The sequence below is a fragment of the Bidens hawaiensis genome, unplaced genomic scaffold (assembly GCF_021521415.1).
Source record: "Bidens hawaiensis isolate Kalapana, Puna unplaced genomic scaffold, B.hawaiensis_p1.1 tig00005523_1, whole genome shotgun sequence".
Taxonomy (NCBI): Eukaryota; Viridiplantae; Streptophyta; class Magnoliopsida; order Asterales; family Asteraceae; genus Bidens; species Bidens hawaiensis.
The window spans coordinates 241780-259767 of record NW_027491356.1 but is presented as its reverse complement, the minus strand read 5'-3'; the positions used below and the strand labels follow the sequence as shown (position 1 = coordinate 259767).

At 35.7% G+C, this 17988-nt stretch overlaps 1 protein-coding gene and 1 pseudogene across 2 annotated transcripts; both read left to right on the top strand.

The window, feature by feature from the left end:
* Positions 1–156: 156 nt before the first annotated feature.
* Positions 157–4820, top strand: LOC143630081 (calcium-dependent protein kinase 28-like). Its single transcript, XM_077099180.1, has 11 exons — positions 157–468; positions 818–948; positions 1023–1064; positions 1240–1351; positions 1438–1686; positions 1773–1899; positions 2418–2533; positions 2618–2725; positions 2814–2876; positions 4253–4426; positions 4506–4820. Exons 1-11 carry the CDS (start codon positions 166–168, stop codon positions 4662–4664), a joined length of 1584 nt encoding a protein of 527 aa, XP_076955295.1. The 5' UTR covers positions 157–165; the 3' UTR covers positions 4665–4820.
* A 4695-nt stretch (positions 4821–9515) lies between these two features.
* LOC143630060 (proteasome subunit alpha type-7-like) lies at positions 9516–12719 on the top strand (annotated as a pseudogene). Its single transcript, XR_013153090.1, has 3 exons — positions 9516–9719; positions 10490–10904; positions 12434–12719. The product of XR_013153090.1 is annotated as a proteasome subunit alpha type-7-like (transcript).
* The last annotated feature ends 5269 nt before the right edge of the window (positions 12720–17988 follow it).

Genomic DNA, 17988 nt, shown 5'->3' with positions numbered 1-17988 from the left:
ATCTGCTACAAACTTTCCTCTTATTATTATTACTATTATTATTATTATTATTATTATTATTTATTTATTAATCCATTTCTCACTACATCTACTTTACTTTTATTATTATTATGAATTGTATTCCAATTCATCATCATCATCATCATCATCATACCATTACCTCCAATGGGTAGCTGTTTCTCAACCACCAAGATCAGTGGCTCCAACAGCAAGTCCCGATCATCCTCCACCTCCACCACCGCCGTCAACCACCACCGCCGGACAACCAACAAGAAGAAAAACAAGGAACGCCGACAAAATGGAGTCATCCCGTGTGGCAAAAGAACCGATTTCGGGTATCTTAAGGATTTTGATCAGAGGTATTCGGTTGGGAAGTTGTTGGGTCATGGTCAATTTGGGTATACGTATGTTGCTACCGACAAAGCTACTGGTGATCGTATTGCTGTCAAGAAAATTGACAAAAATAAGGTTGCTACTTCTTTCATTGGAATCTTTAAACTTATTATGTCTTGTCTTTTCCTTTTTTGACATTTTTTATTTATTAATTTATTATCAACTTTAGCTAATTTGTAATGAACAATGTAAGCTGCTTTTATATACAGGACTTGCTGATTAATTTGACATTTTATTTATTAATTTGGTTATTAATTTTTGATCAACTATAGCTAATTTGTGATGAGAATGTAATTTATTATATACAGGACTTGTTGCTGATTAATTTGACATTTTAGTTAATTATATTGTAGACCCTTAACTCGTCTAATTTAACAAGAACAGTGTTTGGTGATGTTAAATAGTTTTTTGCATTTTGTGACAGATGATTCTTCCGGCTGCTGTTGAGGATGTGAAGCGTGAAGTCAAAATATTACAAGCGTTGAGTGGTCACGAAAACGTGGTTCAGTTTTACAATGCATTTGAAGATGATTCATATGTGTATATAGCTATGGAGTATGTTCTGCATCTTGAAATCTTGTTAAAATGATTATTTAATAGATTTTGATTACGAATTTGCTTATTTTCAGGTTATGTGAAGGCGGTGAATTACTGGATCGGATTTTATCAAAGTAAGAACTCGTTATCTTTAGAGTTTAGATTCATAAAGTCGGTATAGATAATTTGCAATTAAGATATGCTGTTATAATGTTCTTATTTCCTATTGCAACTCCTAAAATTGTAGATTGTTTGCCCTAAAAAGTTAAGTAACACACGCTTACAAATCTCAATTTATGATATTTTTAGGAAAGACAGTCGTTACACCGAGAAAGATGCCGCAATAGTTGTAAGACAGATGCTTAAAGTTGCAGCACAATGCCATTTACATGGTTTAGTACACCGTGACATGAAACCAGAGGTATAACTATCAATAAGTAAAGATTATTAACTCGCGAAGGTCAATACTCAACAGTCAACCTTACCGTTATTTCATTATTTTTGTAGAATTTTCTTTTCAAGTCACGAAAAGAAGATTCGCCTTTAAAGGCTACAGATTTTGGATTATCAGACTTCATAAGACCGGGAAAGAAGTTTACAGATATTGTCGGTAGTGCATATTATGTTGCCCCAGAAGTATTAAAACGTAGATCGGGACCCGCTTCTGATGTATGGAGTATAGGCGTTATTACATATATTTTGCTATGCGGGCGTAGACCCTTTTGGGATAAAACTGAAGAGGGCATTTTTAAAGAGGTATTTTTACATGAAACGTTGCGATACGTATTAATATTTTTAAACTTACCCTTTTAATCGAAGTTATATTAATATTAATTTAAAAGGTGATGAGAAATAAGCCCGATTTCCGGCGAAAACCGTGGCCGAGCATAAGCACTAGCGCTAAAGATTTTGTGAGAAAGTTGCTTGTTAAAGATCCCCGAGCACGGTTCACTGCGGCTCAAGCACTATGTATGTTTCTTACTACATTTTTAGCTTTAATGTGTTGTATGACTTGTATCATTCGTAGGCTTGTAAATGAACACGAACAATTAAACGAATGGGGTTTTCTTTTCGTGTTCATTTATTTTTGTTTGTTAATAGTATCAACGAATGGTTCACGAACGTAAACGAAAGAAAATAACTGAACTTAGATGAACGAACATGACTGTGCGAACACCATTAAATAGTATAAAGTGAATGTCAATCCGTTGTGCCTAAAAAGTTAATAAAACTTCAGTAAATTGTAATAGGTGATATCTTAATATCATAAACTCTAAATTATAATGTGCCAGAAAAATTGAGTGAATATACAAACAAACATAAATGGACAAATGTAAATGAACGTTCACGAACAAGGCATGCGTTCACATTCGTTCGTTTATTAAATAAATGAGTTGAGCGTTTCACAAACGGTTCGCTGAACCTTCGGTTCGTTTACAAGCCTAATTATACACCAGTATGTGTTTTAACTTGTTGAACTTTTATAGCACACCCGTGGGTTCGGGAAGGTGGAAACGCATCTGGAATTCCTCTCGACATTTCGGTTTTATCAAACATGCGGCAGTTTGTGAAATACGGACGGTTGAAACAGTTTGCTTTACGGGTACATGGTTTTATGTATTTTATTTGAATTTTATTTTTCTTGATCACCCGATTAGTGTTACTAAAGATGGATATTATGTTGCAGGCATTGGCTAGCACTCTTGATGAAGAGGAACTAGCTGATCTTAGAGATCAGTTTCATGCAATTGATGTAGATAAAAGTGGTGCTATAAGTCTTGAGGAAATGAGACAGGTATGTTGAATTAGGGGGTGTTACAGATATAGGTTTTAAAGATACTTTTATTGGTGTAAAATATAAATTTAGATTGATGTTTGATTAGGCTTTAGCTAAAGACATACCGTGGAAGATTAAAGAATCACGTGTTTCAGAGATTCTAGAAGCGGTAAGTTTGTCATTTTGATAAACTAGCATGTGGTTGTTATTATTATTGTCATTGTTATTGTTATTGTTATTGTTATTGTTATTATTGTTATTATTATTATCATTATTATTATTATTATATCGTATCCCCTTTGGGTTCTATAATAGTTCTTGCAATTAGGCCTTTAAACGAACTGAACGAACACGAACGGGCATGTTTGTGTTCGTTTGTTTAGCCTTAACTGAACAAATGATCAAACACAAACAGTTAAACAAACAGGGTTTTCTTGTTCGTAAGAAAATAGAGCATGCTCTTGTTCGTGTTTGTTCGTTCAGAAAGTGAACGTGTTCACAAACGTAAGCGAACATAAACGAATGGATATAACTGAACATAGATTAATGAATATAAACGGACATAACTGAGCAGATACCAATTAAAAGTAAACGTAAATATCAATTTGTTGGGCCTGAAAGAATAGTAAAACTAGGCTAAATTGTAACGGGTGATATTTAATTTAGTAAAGCTACAGTAAATTGTAACGGGCCTGACAATTTAACATTAATACACAAACGTAAACTAACGAACATAAATGAACGTAAACGAATGAACGGACATGAATGAACGAATGAGACACGTGTTCACATTCGTTCGTTTAACGCTTACCAAACAAACAATCAAACACGAACAGGTACACGAACGATGTTTTCTTGTTCGTGTTCGTTGGCTATGAAAATGAATATGTTTGTTTTAATAGTATTAACTGACGGTTCATGAAGGAACGAACGACCATGACTTAACATAGATAAACGAATATACATGAACTAACTGAGCTAACACCAATTAAAAGTAAAAGGGAATATAATCTCTTAGGCCTCAAAAAATAATAAAACTAGATTAAATTGTAATGGGCCTAACAATTTAAATGAATACACAAACGAACAAAGTTAAACAAAGGTAAACTCAAGAACATAGATGTACGTAAACGAACGAACGTAAACTTATTTATGGACATAAGTGAATGCACAGGGAATGTATTTTATGTCCGTTCGTTCATTTAACTAGATGAACAAAAAGGTTTTTTACAGGCCTACTTGCAGTCATGTTTTTAGTACAAGGCAAACATACATAAGTGAATGAAGAGACGTGTTCATGTTCGCTCGTTCGTTTCACTAAAAGAACAAAACAGTCTGTTCGTCAAACATACATAAGTGAATGAAGAGACATGTGTTCATGTTCGCTCGTTCGTTTCACTAAAAGAACAAAACAGTCTGTTCGTGTTCGTTTACAGGCCTGCTTGCAATCATGTGTTTTATACAAAGCAAACTATTATGCTCTTGTTTTGTTCGGCCCAACCCGACCTGTTTTACCCATGAGTTTAACCGGGTTTCTGTATGCAGATAGACAGCAACACGGATGGGCTAGTTGATTTCTCAGAGTTTGTAGCGGCAACTCTTCATGTTCATCAACTGGAAGAACATAACTCTGAAAAATGGCAACAATTATCACAGGCTGCTTTTGAAAAATTTGATGTGGATAGAGATGGGTACATAACTCCGGAAGAAATCAAAATGGTAAGACATGTTTTCAATGATTTTACATGTCATTAACTATTCATGTCAAACAAATGTGCCTAATTGTTGACTTTTGCAGCATACGGGCTTGAAAGGGTCGGTGGATCCGATTATAGAGGAGGCCGATATAGACAAAGATGGGAGGATTAGCTTGCCTGAGTTTAGGAGACTTTTAAGAACCGCAAGCAATGTTTCTAGCCCGACTGCGCATAGAGCTTCGCGTAAAAGTAGGGTTTAAAAACGTAAAGAAACAGAATAACGAGACTTCATGTTTACATATGTTTTATACCGCGAATGCAAGAACAGAGTTTATGTCAGTCTTTTAAGTTATTGCTGTGGTGTGTATAGTTTATGTGCCTTAAGGTTCATCATTCACAGTGTAAGTGAAAATGTTGTTTCTATAAGCAGTTTATATTTCGACTATGTTACCTGTTTTAAATGGTTTAAGTTGGTTTAAGTGAGCTAAAGACTAGCCAATATAATCATTATATTCAAGGTTGACTTTATGACCTTGTAAAACCACACTAGATCATTAAAGACCAAGCCATCACCCAAAATGATACTTATGCCATAAGGTATTCAAGCTATGGTTTTACTAGTTTCTAATTATGTATCACACTATCATTAATCGATTTAGTTTTTATTTATTTATCACTATTTAGACGTATTGGTTTCCGTGGAAAGCCAAATAGAGACTAGAGAGTTTTGCGTGTGCCTGCTTTAGTAAGAGTAAGGAAAAAGCTTGAAAGGCCTACTTGCTTTAACAACGGAAAGATGTTCCTTTCCTTCAGCGGTTCAGCTTTAAGTCTCGGTTCAGGTGCTTTTCATGATTGTGGTGTTTGATTGGGCACGGCCGTTTCTGTCCTTACTTAGAGGTCAAGTTGCCACCTGTTTTTCGAAGGGGGATTTCCCAGCCTATCTCGGTATATGTTGCTGAAAGAAGGAAGAAGAATCTAATGATTTCCCTAATTCTGTGAGAAAGAAAAACCAGTTTGTTAGAGCTGGGGCGGAGAAGCAATCAACAAACAATTACCCTGGGCAGAACCATGCTCAAATTGAACACTGTCTTCTTGCTTATCGAGATAATCTAAACAATTTCAAGTTCATAATGGATAATGACAATCTCACCAATTATAGCTTACATTATTAAATAAGAAAAGAAAAAATGAAAGTGCTAAACCAGAGCGATCTTTCGGCATAGGAAATCGGACTGTCTTTCTTACTTAAACTAAGTTAAGGGAACCAAAGAGCTTTCTCCGCGATTCACCGGAATCGTATTTCCTACCGATCCATGCCATTCTTCGTAGTATTCCGGACAAAGCAGGAGGTGTAGCCGCAATAGCACCAGTTTTTTTTATGTCTGTTGGCTTTGCCTTTTTTTAAAAGTATGTATGTACGTAGTTCAAGCTTCGGGCGAAACCTATTCCTAGGGTATGACGGATGGTGTGTACAGGGCCCGGGTACATATTCACCGGGGTATGCTGATTCGCGATTACTAGCGATTCCAACTTCATGTTCCCGAGTTGCAGAGAACAATTCGAACTGAGACAATCTTTTCGGATTCGCTTCGCCTTACAGTCTTGCTTCCCATTGTAATTGCAATTGTTGCACGTGTGTGGCCCAGCCTATTTACATGTTGTTTACAATCAAATTGTTTTTAATACCAACTCAAATTATTTATGATAATGTTATTAAATTATTCTTATAATAAATATTTTATATGTAAAGTAAGTTATATAAATCTACCTATTCTAATAAAATAAAATAAATAGAGACACTTGTCATGTTTTGGTTAATTCTCACAATTTTTTCCCTTCAAAACTAATATACCATAATATATGTAATAAATAATTATTCACTTTCCTTTTACACTATATTTATATAATATATATATTTTTATAAATATAAATATTAACATATTATTTTACTATATATTTCAAAATACTTGGTGAATTCCAAAAATCAACAACAAATCATGTGTTCTCAAATGAAAATTGTTTAGGTTTTTTGTGGAAGTTAAATTTGATTTTATGGGTTAAAAGTTGGTAAATAGATTGTTTGGTACAAGTTAACTACATTTAGGTCAAAATTTGTTACGGGCCAAAAATAAAAATTTTGAGTATTTTTAAAAGTTTGAGAATGCAAAATAGATTTATCGTCAAATTTGTTATGGGTTCAAAGTGTTAACTTTAAAATGTCAAAAGTATGAAAGTTAGAATTTTAAACATGATTCGGGTTTCAAGTTTATTTTTAAGGGCATTTTTTAAAATAATCAAAAGGTTCGGGATTTGGCAAAGTGACTATTTTTCCCTCAACTATTAAAATTTAAGAAAAGATTGCGAACACTTTCGGCATGCCACCCCCATGCCTATCAATGTTTCTAACTTTTATCAAATTTGAAATATTTATGTCAACATTAATTTTTCCTTCAATAGTGATCAGAACGTTGTATGGGAAGCATGTAATGCAAAACTATGCTCATATGAAACAAAATATACACAAAATTGAATGGGTTAACATGCTATTTTTTATGTTGTCATTATGACAAAATCGAGAAGCCATCTGAAACTTATCAAAATCTTTCTTATGGTGTAGCTCAGAAAAACATAGTTCTTGAAGAACATATATTGCTACAATTTAATATCCTACTTTCCTTTGATGGGTGCTAAATTGATAAATATATCAATAAAGATAACGCCTCTTTTGTATTTAGGCTGAGTGACTAGAACTACTATCGTATGAAAAGTCTTATTTTTGAAATTGGTTCATAACCAAAATTCTTTCAATTATACATATATGACACCGAGAATGAATTTTTCAATAGAAGAAGCATTCTGGGGTACGATTTTGCACGGACATTTTTTTATTAAGTTCATTTAAAAAAATCATTTTGTGATATAAATAAAATCAATTTATGTACACATTGTATAGATACAAACATAGATGTAATACATTTTTTTTTCATATACGCTATGTAATTATTTGTTTTACTTATAATTTTATAATTTGAATTATTCCATGTATAACACGGGCTCTAAAACTAGTTAAAGTATAAAATAAATAAAAATAGTGTAAAACTATATGAATTAATGATTTTAAAATTAGCAATTATATATTTTTAATTATTTTACATAATTACTACATTTAAAGTGATTTAAATTTAAAAGTAAATATATCGTACAAGCATGGGCGAAGCTTGGATATAAACACGGAGGGGACCAGACTTTATGCCAGGGCTGGCCTTAGGATATGGCTAGGTAGTCGACGGTCACAGGCCCGACACCCCGCTAGGCCCGATTTTTTTTAATAAAAATTATATGTACTTTTATTAAAATAATATGTATATTTAGTGTTTAAACTTAATTACATAACCATTAGCTTGGTCTAGTGGCAAATGGGTATTACTTCTAACCAAAAGGTTTTGGGTTCCAGTCTTATTTGAAACATGTTTAATCTTGTTTTTATACAAAAGTTTTTTGCACAACCTAAAGTATAACCAAGTAAGTCCATATCAAAATTAAATTGTTTAAACTCAACAAAATACTTCTTTTACTTAAGGTCCAAAAAAATTTTCGCCTTTGACCCAAATTTTTTTTTTCTTTTGCTTTCTCGGAACCGGCCGTGCTTTATGCGTATAAAAATGCATGAAAAACATACAAGTGGCAGAGTGTTTCGATAGGCCTTTACGTGCGTGGGATTGGAAATGAAAGAGGAAAATTTTAAACAAGATTTAAGTTTTGAAACTCGAGGATATGTGTACTCTTCATGTAATGAGTAGTTTTGATAACTACTAAGGATGAATGGACTTGGTTAGGGGATGCAACTTCAATTCATCCGTGAAGAAGGCTTTGTTTAACGCTAGCGGAACCAGTAGTTACTTTGATATGTGTTGAAATAACTGGGTCCCGAATAAGAGCAACGTGTTCATGTGAAAGGCGGACATGGACAGATTGACAACTAGATAAGGTCTAGCGTTTCATTCTACCCTGATCACCTTCTCACCTCGTGTTATCTTTCTGTGTCGCTCTGGATGTCGATCAGTTCATGGAGTAGGATCCCCCGGTTTTGCTTTTTTGTTCGAAATTTACTCACATTACATGCCTCGGCCCTGGCAATAAAAAGAAAAAAGAAGTTAAACGTTATTCTCATGAATGCTTGTTGGTGTATTTGGCTGGTGAGGAATTAGGCTATATTTTCGGGAAAGACTCCGGCGGCTTCCGAGGTGGTGAAGTGAAGTATATAAAACTTGGGTTATCTTTGGATTAAAAATGGGTCCTCATTTAAGTCGTCGCTGTGGATCAATTAGTGTAAGTTTGATTTCTGATGTAGTTTGTTTTAGCGTCTAGCGGCTTGTTAAGTGTGTTTTATTTTTTTTTTTAATGAAAATCGTTGTTTGAAAAAAAAGAAAAGGCAGCTGGCCCCATACTCCATCACCCTTATGCACGGGCGCTTATCCATCCATGATCCATCCAAGCACTCCAGCGCATGTTCGAACATGCATGCCCACAAGAAAGAAATCGTTTGGTAAACAAAATTATTTGGTTAATGCATATAGCCACGAAGGAACATTAGCATCTGAATTGTGGAACTAAGCCCAAAATTTTTTGATTTATACATCACCAAGAATCATTTACCACATAAATGTTCATCGCTTTTTGGTTTTCTTTCGATCTAGTGACATTAGGTGTTTATCTTCATTAAAGTTTACGGGTACAAGTCTAATAAAGTGAATATTAGGTGAATTTTAGGAGTAACTTTTAGTCGGGGGTGTGTTTTCCATTCAAGAAAAAAACAAAATTTTCTACACAAAAATGTTTAACTTATACATGATGAGTTATCATTCGATTTTTTACAGTCGCTCTAAACAACAAACTAAGTTGTCTAGCACATCTTCAAAATGTTTAAGCCGACCAATCAAAAGTTTTTCAGAAAAACTAACTCTCTATTTTTGGAAAGTTTAGGGGTGTTTATGTTTCGTTTTTTAATTGAGTTGGCTTGCTCCCAAAGACAGACGAAAGTCGGTTATTATTAACAAACAAGCTCTCTATTTTACATTCAAATCCAATACCAAAACCTAATTCTAATTTTTTATTAATTGCAATCTGATCGATCGATCACATATGGCGAGATACGACTGAGCTATCACGGTTTTCTCGCCGGACGGCCATCTGTTCCAAGTCGAATACGCCTTGGAAGCCGTACGCAAGGGTAACGCCGCCGTCGGCGTTCGTGGCACCGACAACATCGTCCTTGGTGTCGAGAAGAAGTCCACCGTTAAGCTTCAGGATTCCAGGTCCCACTCTCAATTTCTTCAATAATAATTATTATTTTATATTTGTTTAATTGTGATCCAGTAGTTACAGCTTTTGTGGCAGTTAACATTTACCTGTTCAATTTCACTGTAAATTGATAATTGAACACATCAAGTGTTTTGCTGTGTTCACGTTTTGGTTTGGGGTCAGTTTTTTTGTTACTTTTGGTCTGCCGGCTTCGAAAGCTCAACCGTTTCCAACGGTTTGGTTTACGGTCATTTTGAATTTTTTTTAAATATATATTAGTTTACTTAAAGTTTCAAGTGAACACTGGACTAATTCAAGTGAATTAGTTTTATTTGGCTAACTGCTGTTAGAAGTGAATTGGCCCTCAATCACTATGTTTGTTAAATCAAAATCTACAAAAGTTTATTTTTTTAATGTTAAATTAATCTTTAGAAACTACTAGTGTATGATGATTGGTTTAAAAGATCACATCTTATAAAATTGATGTCTTGTGAAAACTTTTTTGTAATTACAATTTCCGTCATTAATGGAAACTTATAAGTAGGCAGGCTTTCACAGTTCATAAAGAAACCAAACCGGAACTTAAGGTTTTGTAATTAGAATTTTCAGACCAGAACGCAAGCATTCTTGACGGTTCGGTTTTTGTTGATGAAAAACCATTAGTTTGGCTCACAGTTTGACCTAAAAACCAGACTGTGAAGTGTGAACTCCCCTAATTTGCATAGATAACATATTCTGACAGTTCAAACTTCAAACAGAACCTGTTTTTGCCGTGTGATTGCAGATCAGTTAGGAAAATTGTGAGTCTGGATGATCACATTGCATTGGCTTGTGCTGGACTGAAGGCCGATGCACGTGTTCTAATCAACAGGGCCCGAATTGAGTGCCAGAGCCATAGGCTTACTGTTGAGGATCCAGTTACCGTAGAGTATATTACACGCTACATTGCAGGTCTTCAACAGAAATACACACAAAGTGGTGGCGTGAGGCCATTTGGGCTTTCAACCCTAATTGTAGGGTTTGATCCGTATACTGGTGTTCCATCATTGTATCAAACCGATCCTTCTGGAACATTTTCTGCTTGGAAAGCCAATGCTACTGGTAGAAACTCAAATTCCATGCGGGAGTTTCTTGAGAAGAATTACAAAGAGACATCTGGTCAAGAAACTATAAAACTTGCCATCCGCGCTCTGCTTGAAGTAAGTGTTAATTAGTTATCTTGTCATGTTATTTCACATTTTATAAACTTCATCAGCTGCATTAGTTGCTATCTCATTTGTACAAACAAAGATTCAGCTCAAGTATTAGTTCCATTTTATCGTATCGGGTCTAAACATTAGACCCGAAGCATTATTGGTTCATAGGCACATTATCACCAACATTAAACTATAAGTGACTCAGTGAACTCCTTCAAATGATTCTTCATAGTTCACTTTCTTTTGACGGTCAAGCTTAAGTTGTGTTCCCATATCTTGGCTTAGATGCTTGAATCATTTTTCTCTTTTTGGTGTGTTCTTGGTGAATTGGTAGGATATAAGTGTAGCTTCTAGCCATCCACTAAACTACCTCACGCATACCTGATTTCGATGGAAATGCAAAACCTTTTTTAATTTGGCACATTATAAATTTGAACAATGAAGAAGTGGTTTAATCTGCAAGGGCGATTTGAAAAATTGGTTTAGTTTCCCCTTCAACTAATAGTTTAAGGAATTAGTCTTCTGATTAACTACTTACAGTTTTGCCGTTAACTGTTAAGCAAGTTAAATAATTTAAAAATTTTATGCCTTAGCAAGCTTGTTTGTAGACGCTTTTCAAGGATTGTTTGTCAAAGCGACATTGTTTTCTTCATTGGCCAATTTGATTTCAATATGCAAGTCTCATATGGTGGTGCTTTTGTTGAATAGAAATCCCACTTTCCAATTGCAAATCAAAACATCCCAATTGAAAAGGGGTGAACTTCTATCAATACAACGGGTTTAAGCTGCTATAAAAGCCAATTTTTGTATATTCTTTTATATTTTGGGCTGTTAGTATCCAAAGATCACTCCTTTTCACATGGGTACGAGTTTACTTATTGTTTTATGGTATATCTTGATTCGTAATTGAAAAGTGAGGCTTCCATTCAGCAGAAGCACCACCATATAAGATGTGCGGATTAAAATTGAATGGAGTAATGAAGGTAATGGGGCTGACTTGGCTGACGATCCCTGGGAAATGTCTACGAACGCGTTCGCCAACGCATTAAGGTTTTAGATTGTTTAACGTGCTTGAGATATGAAGAATTCACATCACTATATGCTGTGAGAACACCTGTTGTAAAGCATTCATTTTTTCCCAATCTTAAAAAAAATTAATTAAAAAAAAAGGTATAAATGTAATGAATTATGTATCACCTCTCTCTCCCAAAATTTAAAAAAAAAATGTGAACAATTTAGTTTGATTCATGTCTATGTATATATGTAGGTGATAAGCGGTACAAAATTAGAAAATATATATGTGAACATATTAATTTAATGGTTTTATATGTAAACTTAAACATGTGTATGCAACCAGAACAAAATTTTAAAATTACGAAATATTGATAGAAAAAATTAGAAGACTTGGATCTGTTCTGTTTGTTCTCACAGAAAAGTTAGTGGTCTGAAATAACTTCTCTATATACGTGTGTAAGTGTATGTTCTGATATAGTTTCATTTGAAAATAGAACTTACGTTATGATTGATCTTAGGTTGTTGAGAGTGGAGGGAAGAACATAGAAGTTGCTGTGATGACGAAGGATGGACTCAAAACAACTTGATGAAGCTGAAATTGATGCCATTGTTGCAGAGATTGAAGCAGAAAAAGCAGCAGCCGAGGCTGCAAAGAAAGCTCCTGCTGCTAAGGAAGCATAAGATCAACCCAGGTTTTATTGTTGTTTTCTTAGAACTCTTGAATTTGCGTCTTCTGTTCGCTAATCTTATTGTACCTGTCAAGGAACTTAAGTTTATGGTTTTGGTTCATACATATAACTTGGATTTGTGCATTAGATGACCCTGTAATGAAACTGTCGGTTGAGGATGAAAGGCAACAAAGCAGCACGAGCCATATTAAAATTCAACCGATGAGTATAAGGTTGTTATATTTAATCTCAAGCAGGATGTAGAATCCCTTAATTGTGAAAGTCTAATCTGTTTCACCTCAATAGTGTTGATAACTGTAAATAAAGCCTCCTAAAAGGGGTGGGTGTGATAACAACTCAAACTAAAAACCCAACCAAGGCTAAGGCCATAACCATGTAGGACAACATTTTTTATAAAATATCCCCCATCTAATATGTTAATGTAAATCTAAATTATTAGACTTAGTAACCTGTGAGATGGTGACAAGGCATTCAGTGCTAGTTTCCATAGTTTCGTACAGTGATAGTAGATTGCTAGATTGCTTGAAGATTTGACACGTGTTTTCATCAAGAGATGGAGATGTGGGTGAATATGAAGGCAACTTATTATTCGTATAAAACATTAATATTATATTTCTGCATCTGGAGTTTGCGGGTCATCGCAACGTGAATGAGAAATAGTTATCAGCGATGCACAATCTATGTTCGTAGTTTTGCATTAAGACTGATTTCAGTTTTGGTGACGCTAGGATATAGTGGCGGGTTGTTCGGTAGGAGCGTGTGATTGTTAGTGCAAACCGATTACTTGAGTATACGAGATTGTGTGATTGTTAGTGCAAACCGATTACTCGAGTATACGAGATTGTGCCCTGACGTGGTGCCGCTTGAATGTGGTTTAGCAATTATGTTTGGATAACTTAGCAAAGATAGTTTAATTTTATGCTTAATTATAAAAATTGAAACAAAAATATTCTTTTGAAAGTAAATTGGTTATACGAGGGCACAAGGCACATGCACGAGCAGGTCTTATGATCCGCTTGTAACAAGAGGCAATAACGCGCCATGGAGCATTTTGTTAATTGGAAAGTTTTGTGTGAAGAGCAAGTGATCATGGCTTTGGTTTTAAGGTTTAGGAAAAATTGCATACGTTAAATAATACGTGCATGGTTGGGTAGTTTGAAACTTCAAGCCTATTACCTAGTTGGCTGGTTGCCTGTGTGTGCATACATGTGTGTGATTGGCTTTTGTGCGTTATTGTATGGCCATGATCAGGGTGCCTTTGAATAGAGGTGCACAAATCGGGTTCAACTGGAAAACCCGAACCGGTTCGAAACCGGTTTTTTCACACCGGGTTGTAAAATGGCACCGGTTCCAATCAAGAACCGGTTCGGTTCCCGACCCGACCGATGCCCAGATATGCTAACTTTTAAGAACCGGGTAGGGTATGAACCGGAACCGGTTTTTACGTAAAAACTGGTTCCACCGGTTTTTTTTGAAATTTAAATATCATAGCCGTTAGGAACCGGTTCCAACGGCTATATAGCCGTTTTTGACCGTTGGAACCGGTTTTTTAACTATAAATAGGTTATATTTTTACTCTAAATAGCAAGGTTTGTTTGTGTACTTGTTAAACCACTTCCAAAACTATAAAACACACTCCAAACCACAATTAATCTTAAACCGACAACAAATGGCAACTAATGATGACGTTGTTATGGTGATTGAAACAACAAGATGCCCCGATGTTTGAGTTCATTATGATTTGTGTCTCATGACCGACTCACATGAGTTGGCACGTTGCAAATATTGCTCGAAGTTTCTTAAAGCAGGGTCCAACTCGACATTACGAAAACATACGAATAAGTATTGTCGAGAGAAAAGAAGTTTGGAAGCTAAAAAAACGGAAGTGGGAGAGTCGTCCGGCTCTACAACCCAAAAATAAGTATTCCCGGATTAAAACGACGGACTTTGTTTTTTATGTTTTAGTTGTTATGTTTAGTATCGTTTATGTTTTAATAATGTTTGTAATAGTTATTTTTTAAATAAATAAAATGTTTGTCGTTATTAAAAAAGTAACAAAAATTAATCATGAGTAACAAAAGTAATTATAATAAAACAAATCAAAACTAAATATTAGTTGAACAAGTTACAAATAATTTTACCAAAACAAATAATTACAACTCTTCTTCGTCTTCATTCTCGTCTTCACCCTCGTCTTCGTTATCGGAAGAAACCCCGTCCTCCGCCTCCTCATCATGAATATGACGCTCTATTGGTATTTCGTCTTCAAAGTTCGCCTTGTGTTGTACACGATCCACCGTATCCAAATGGTCCTTTAGGCAAATGCAAACCTCTAGAGACTCGGGAGTTAGTTTTGTTCTTCGCATAGATAACACCCTCCCACTAAGAGAAAAAACCGATTCGGAAGCAACCGTTGAGGCTTGTACGGCAAGCAAATCACGAGCCATGGCGGATAGAATGGGAAATTCGTTTTGTTTACCTTTCCACCAAGCCAACAAATCAATATTGCGAATTTCGTCGACCGTTGCGCCCTCAACATAGTTTGCTCCACTATATCGACCAAGTTCGCTACTTGGTGTGTTTCCTCTTTGCCTCTTAGATGCCGATTCACGAATCTCATTCATCAAGTTTATAAGTGGGTCATTGCATGGCCTACTAGTTGTTGTTTTTTTCACAAAAGACGATCTCGTGCTTGGACTATACATTTGAAAATAATGGTCATAAAGGTCTTGAAGGTTTTTGTTGAACTTGTCCTTCGCTTCCGTCGACAACTTCGGGTCAATCTCGTGCATACCTAAGTTGTCGAATATTTCCTCAATCGTTGTTTCAACCCCATTAACATTCCAATAGGGGTTTAATGCGGCGGCACAAGTAAAGACCGGCGGTATGTTTTCAAAATATTTTATGAACTTTTCTTTCATCACCGCAACAATATTTTCGAAGAGTTTGTTCTTCTCCGCAAAGCTTTTAAAAACACAAGACATATAGTACAATTCTTGCTAAACCCAACAACTAGTAGGGTAATAGACTCCCGATAATTTTGTTCTTGACTTTTTGAACACGTCAAGATACTCCAACAAATAACCGACTTGGACCCAAACACTTTCCGGAAACATATCGGCCTCGCGTTCTTCAACAAGATTGTTATGAAAAGCTTGTAAAGTTTGGCGTTGGGCAAAAGCACACTTTAACATATGACAAGTTGAGTTCCAACGGGTTGGAACGTCCCAATTCGGCCCCAAATACTTTCTTTCAACCGACTTGCAATAGTTCTTATATTCAAGATGTCTTCTTTTACCACTTTTGAAGACATCTTGTAACATAAGTCTAAAGTATTTTAAATCATCACAAATGTTTTCATTGTCAAGACCTATTTGAACAACCAAGTTGATGATATGTGCAACACATCGGACATGAAAAAAATCACCGAAACAAGGTGGTGAATATTTAATGATAAATTTTTCAGCCGCCTTAGTATTGTTTGAAGCGTTGTCAAACGAAATCGAAAATATTTTATTTCTCAAGTTGTAAGTCGTTATAACTTCATCAAGTAATTCAAACAATTTTTCGGCGGTATGTGGGAACGGGAAGTTTTCAAAAGCGATGGTGCGTTTCATCAATTGCCATGTCACCGGATCAACCCAATGAGCGGTGACACATATGTATGATTCGGGCAACCCGTGTGGTGCCGACCAAACATCAGTAGTTAAACTAACCATGGCTTCTAAAGAATGAAAAGACTCGATTAACTCTTTTTTAGCACACTCCCACAACCTGATACAATGACGTCTTAAGGTAGTACGACTTACATGTGTGTATCTCGGTTGTAGAGTTTCGCGAATCAACGACGTCAACTCCGGGTCATCAAAGTGGTTAAACAGCAAACCTCGTTGAATAACGAACTTTGCCATTCTATCTTGAACTTGAGTCGTGTTGTAACGAAATAGTGTACCATCTTTACCCAAGTCAATTTGATCGGTCGCGCCAATCCCTTTCAACGCCTTGCAATATGGCTTCTCGATGTGCTTTCTCAAAGTAGAGTTGGAATCGTGCTTTCATATTGAACCACATAGTTTGCAACGAGCCTTTTGATAACCTTCGTCATCCACAATCAAATCCCAATTCTTCCATATGTCTTGGTTGCGGTTATGGTTGACTACCGTAACAACCCTTGGGTCCTCCGTAACAGGAACAGGGGCAACAAAAACACTCTTCTTAGCCTTCTTTTTAGTTTTTTTTGATGGGTGCCATAATAATATTTAGTTGGATGGTCGGGTAACGGAACGGGTTTGCTAAAGGAGTAGTATTTTAGTTTGTTTTTGAGTTTGGTGGTGAAATTAGTGGTGGAAAACAAGTTATATATAGGTTTGGGCATCAAAAACCGATTCCAACGGCTATATTACCGTTGGAACCGGTTCCAACGGATCTATTGTCTCTCGAAAACCGGTTCCAACGGCTATATTACCGTTGGAACCGGTTCCAACGGCTAATTGGTGGCTAAAAAACCGGTTCCAACGGCTATATTACCGTTGGAACCGGTTCCAACGGCTACTTTGACTTTTGTTTGACTCTTCAAAAAAAACCCGCCGGAACCGGTTTTTCCGGGTACGAACCGAACCGGTTACAATTAAGAACCGGGTATGAACCGGGTTGGAACTGATACTAACATACAAATATGAGAACCGGGTACGATTTTCGGGTACAAAAATACCCAAACCGGGTATTGTACCAACCGGGTTGGAACTGGAACCGGTTCCGGTTCGGTTCCACCGGTTAGGTTCCGGAACCGGTTTTTTGTGCACGTCTACCTTTGAATACGTCAAATTGTTCCGACTAGCTGTTTGGTTGTGCAGTGATCTAGGTAAACATGTTAGTGTTAAGAGACTTGTAACAACGCAAGTTTTGATCTTTAAAATTAGTGTTTTAAAATCTAGCTTAGAACCTACATACGTAAGCTCACTTGTTTAAACGTGTATATTGTGGTGGTGTAATTGAAATGGTTAGTTTACAGTAAATGTTCAATTCGTAGCTCGTATGAAGATTTAAAAAGAAAAAAATGTAATACAAAAATTAATAAAAGTATATGGAGGTGTATACTTAAAAAAAAAAAGAAAAAGAAAGAAACCTACTACGTAACTCATTAGTTAAATACTTGCCTTTTCCATCCTTCTTACAAATCTTCTCTATATAAGCTATGGATGATCCTGATGTGGAAGGTCTTACCAGGTATCCAATTCTCTCTCTCATTGGCTGTATCACCTCGTGTCCTCCGTAAGGGAGGTAAACGTCAATGTCAGGGAATATTTTGGCAATATTCTAGAAGGATATTGTTACAACTGTTTCCCCCTCCTAAGTGTGTACTTTTATTGTTTCTTTCTTGTGCG

Bases quoted from the DNA above. Each gene is read 5' to 3' on its own strand.
- LOC143630081 (XM_077099180.1), top strand. From the start codon at position 166: ATGGGTAGCTGTTTCTCAACCACCAAGATCAGTGGCTCCAACAGCAAG. The intron at 1,352-1,437 runs GTATAACTATCA...TTATTTTTGTAG, and splicing joins ACCGTGACATGAAACCAGAG to AATTTTCTTTTCAAGTCACG. The intron at 4,427-4,505 runs GTAAGACATGTT...TGACTTTTGCAG, and splicing joins CTCCGGAAGAAATCAAAATG to CATACGGGCTTGAAAGGGTC.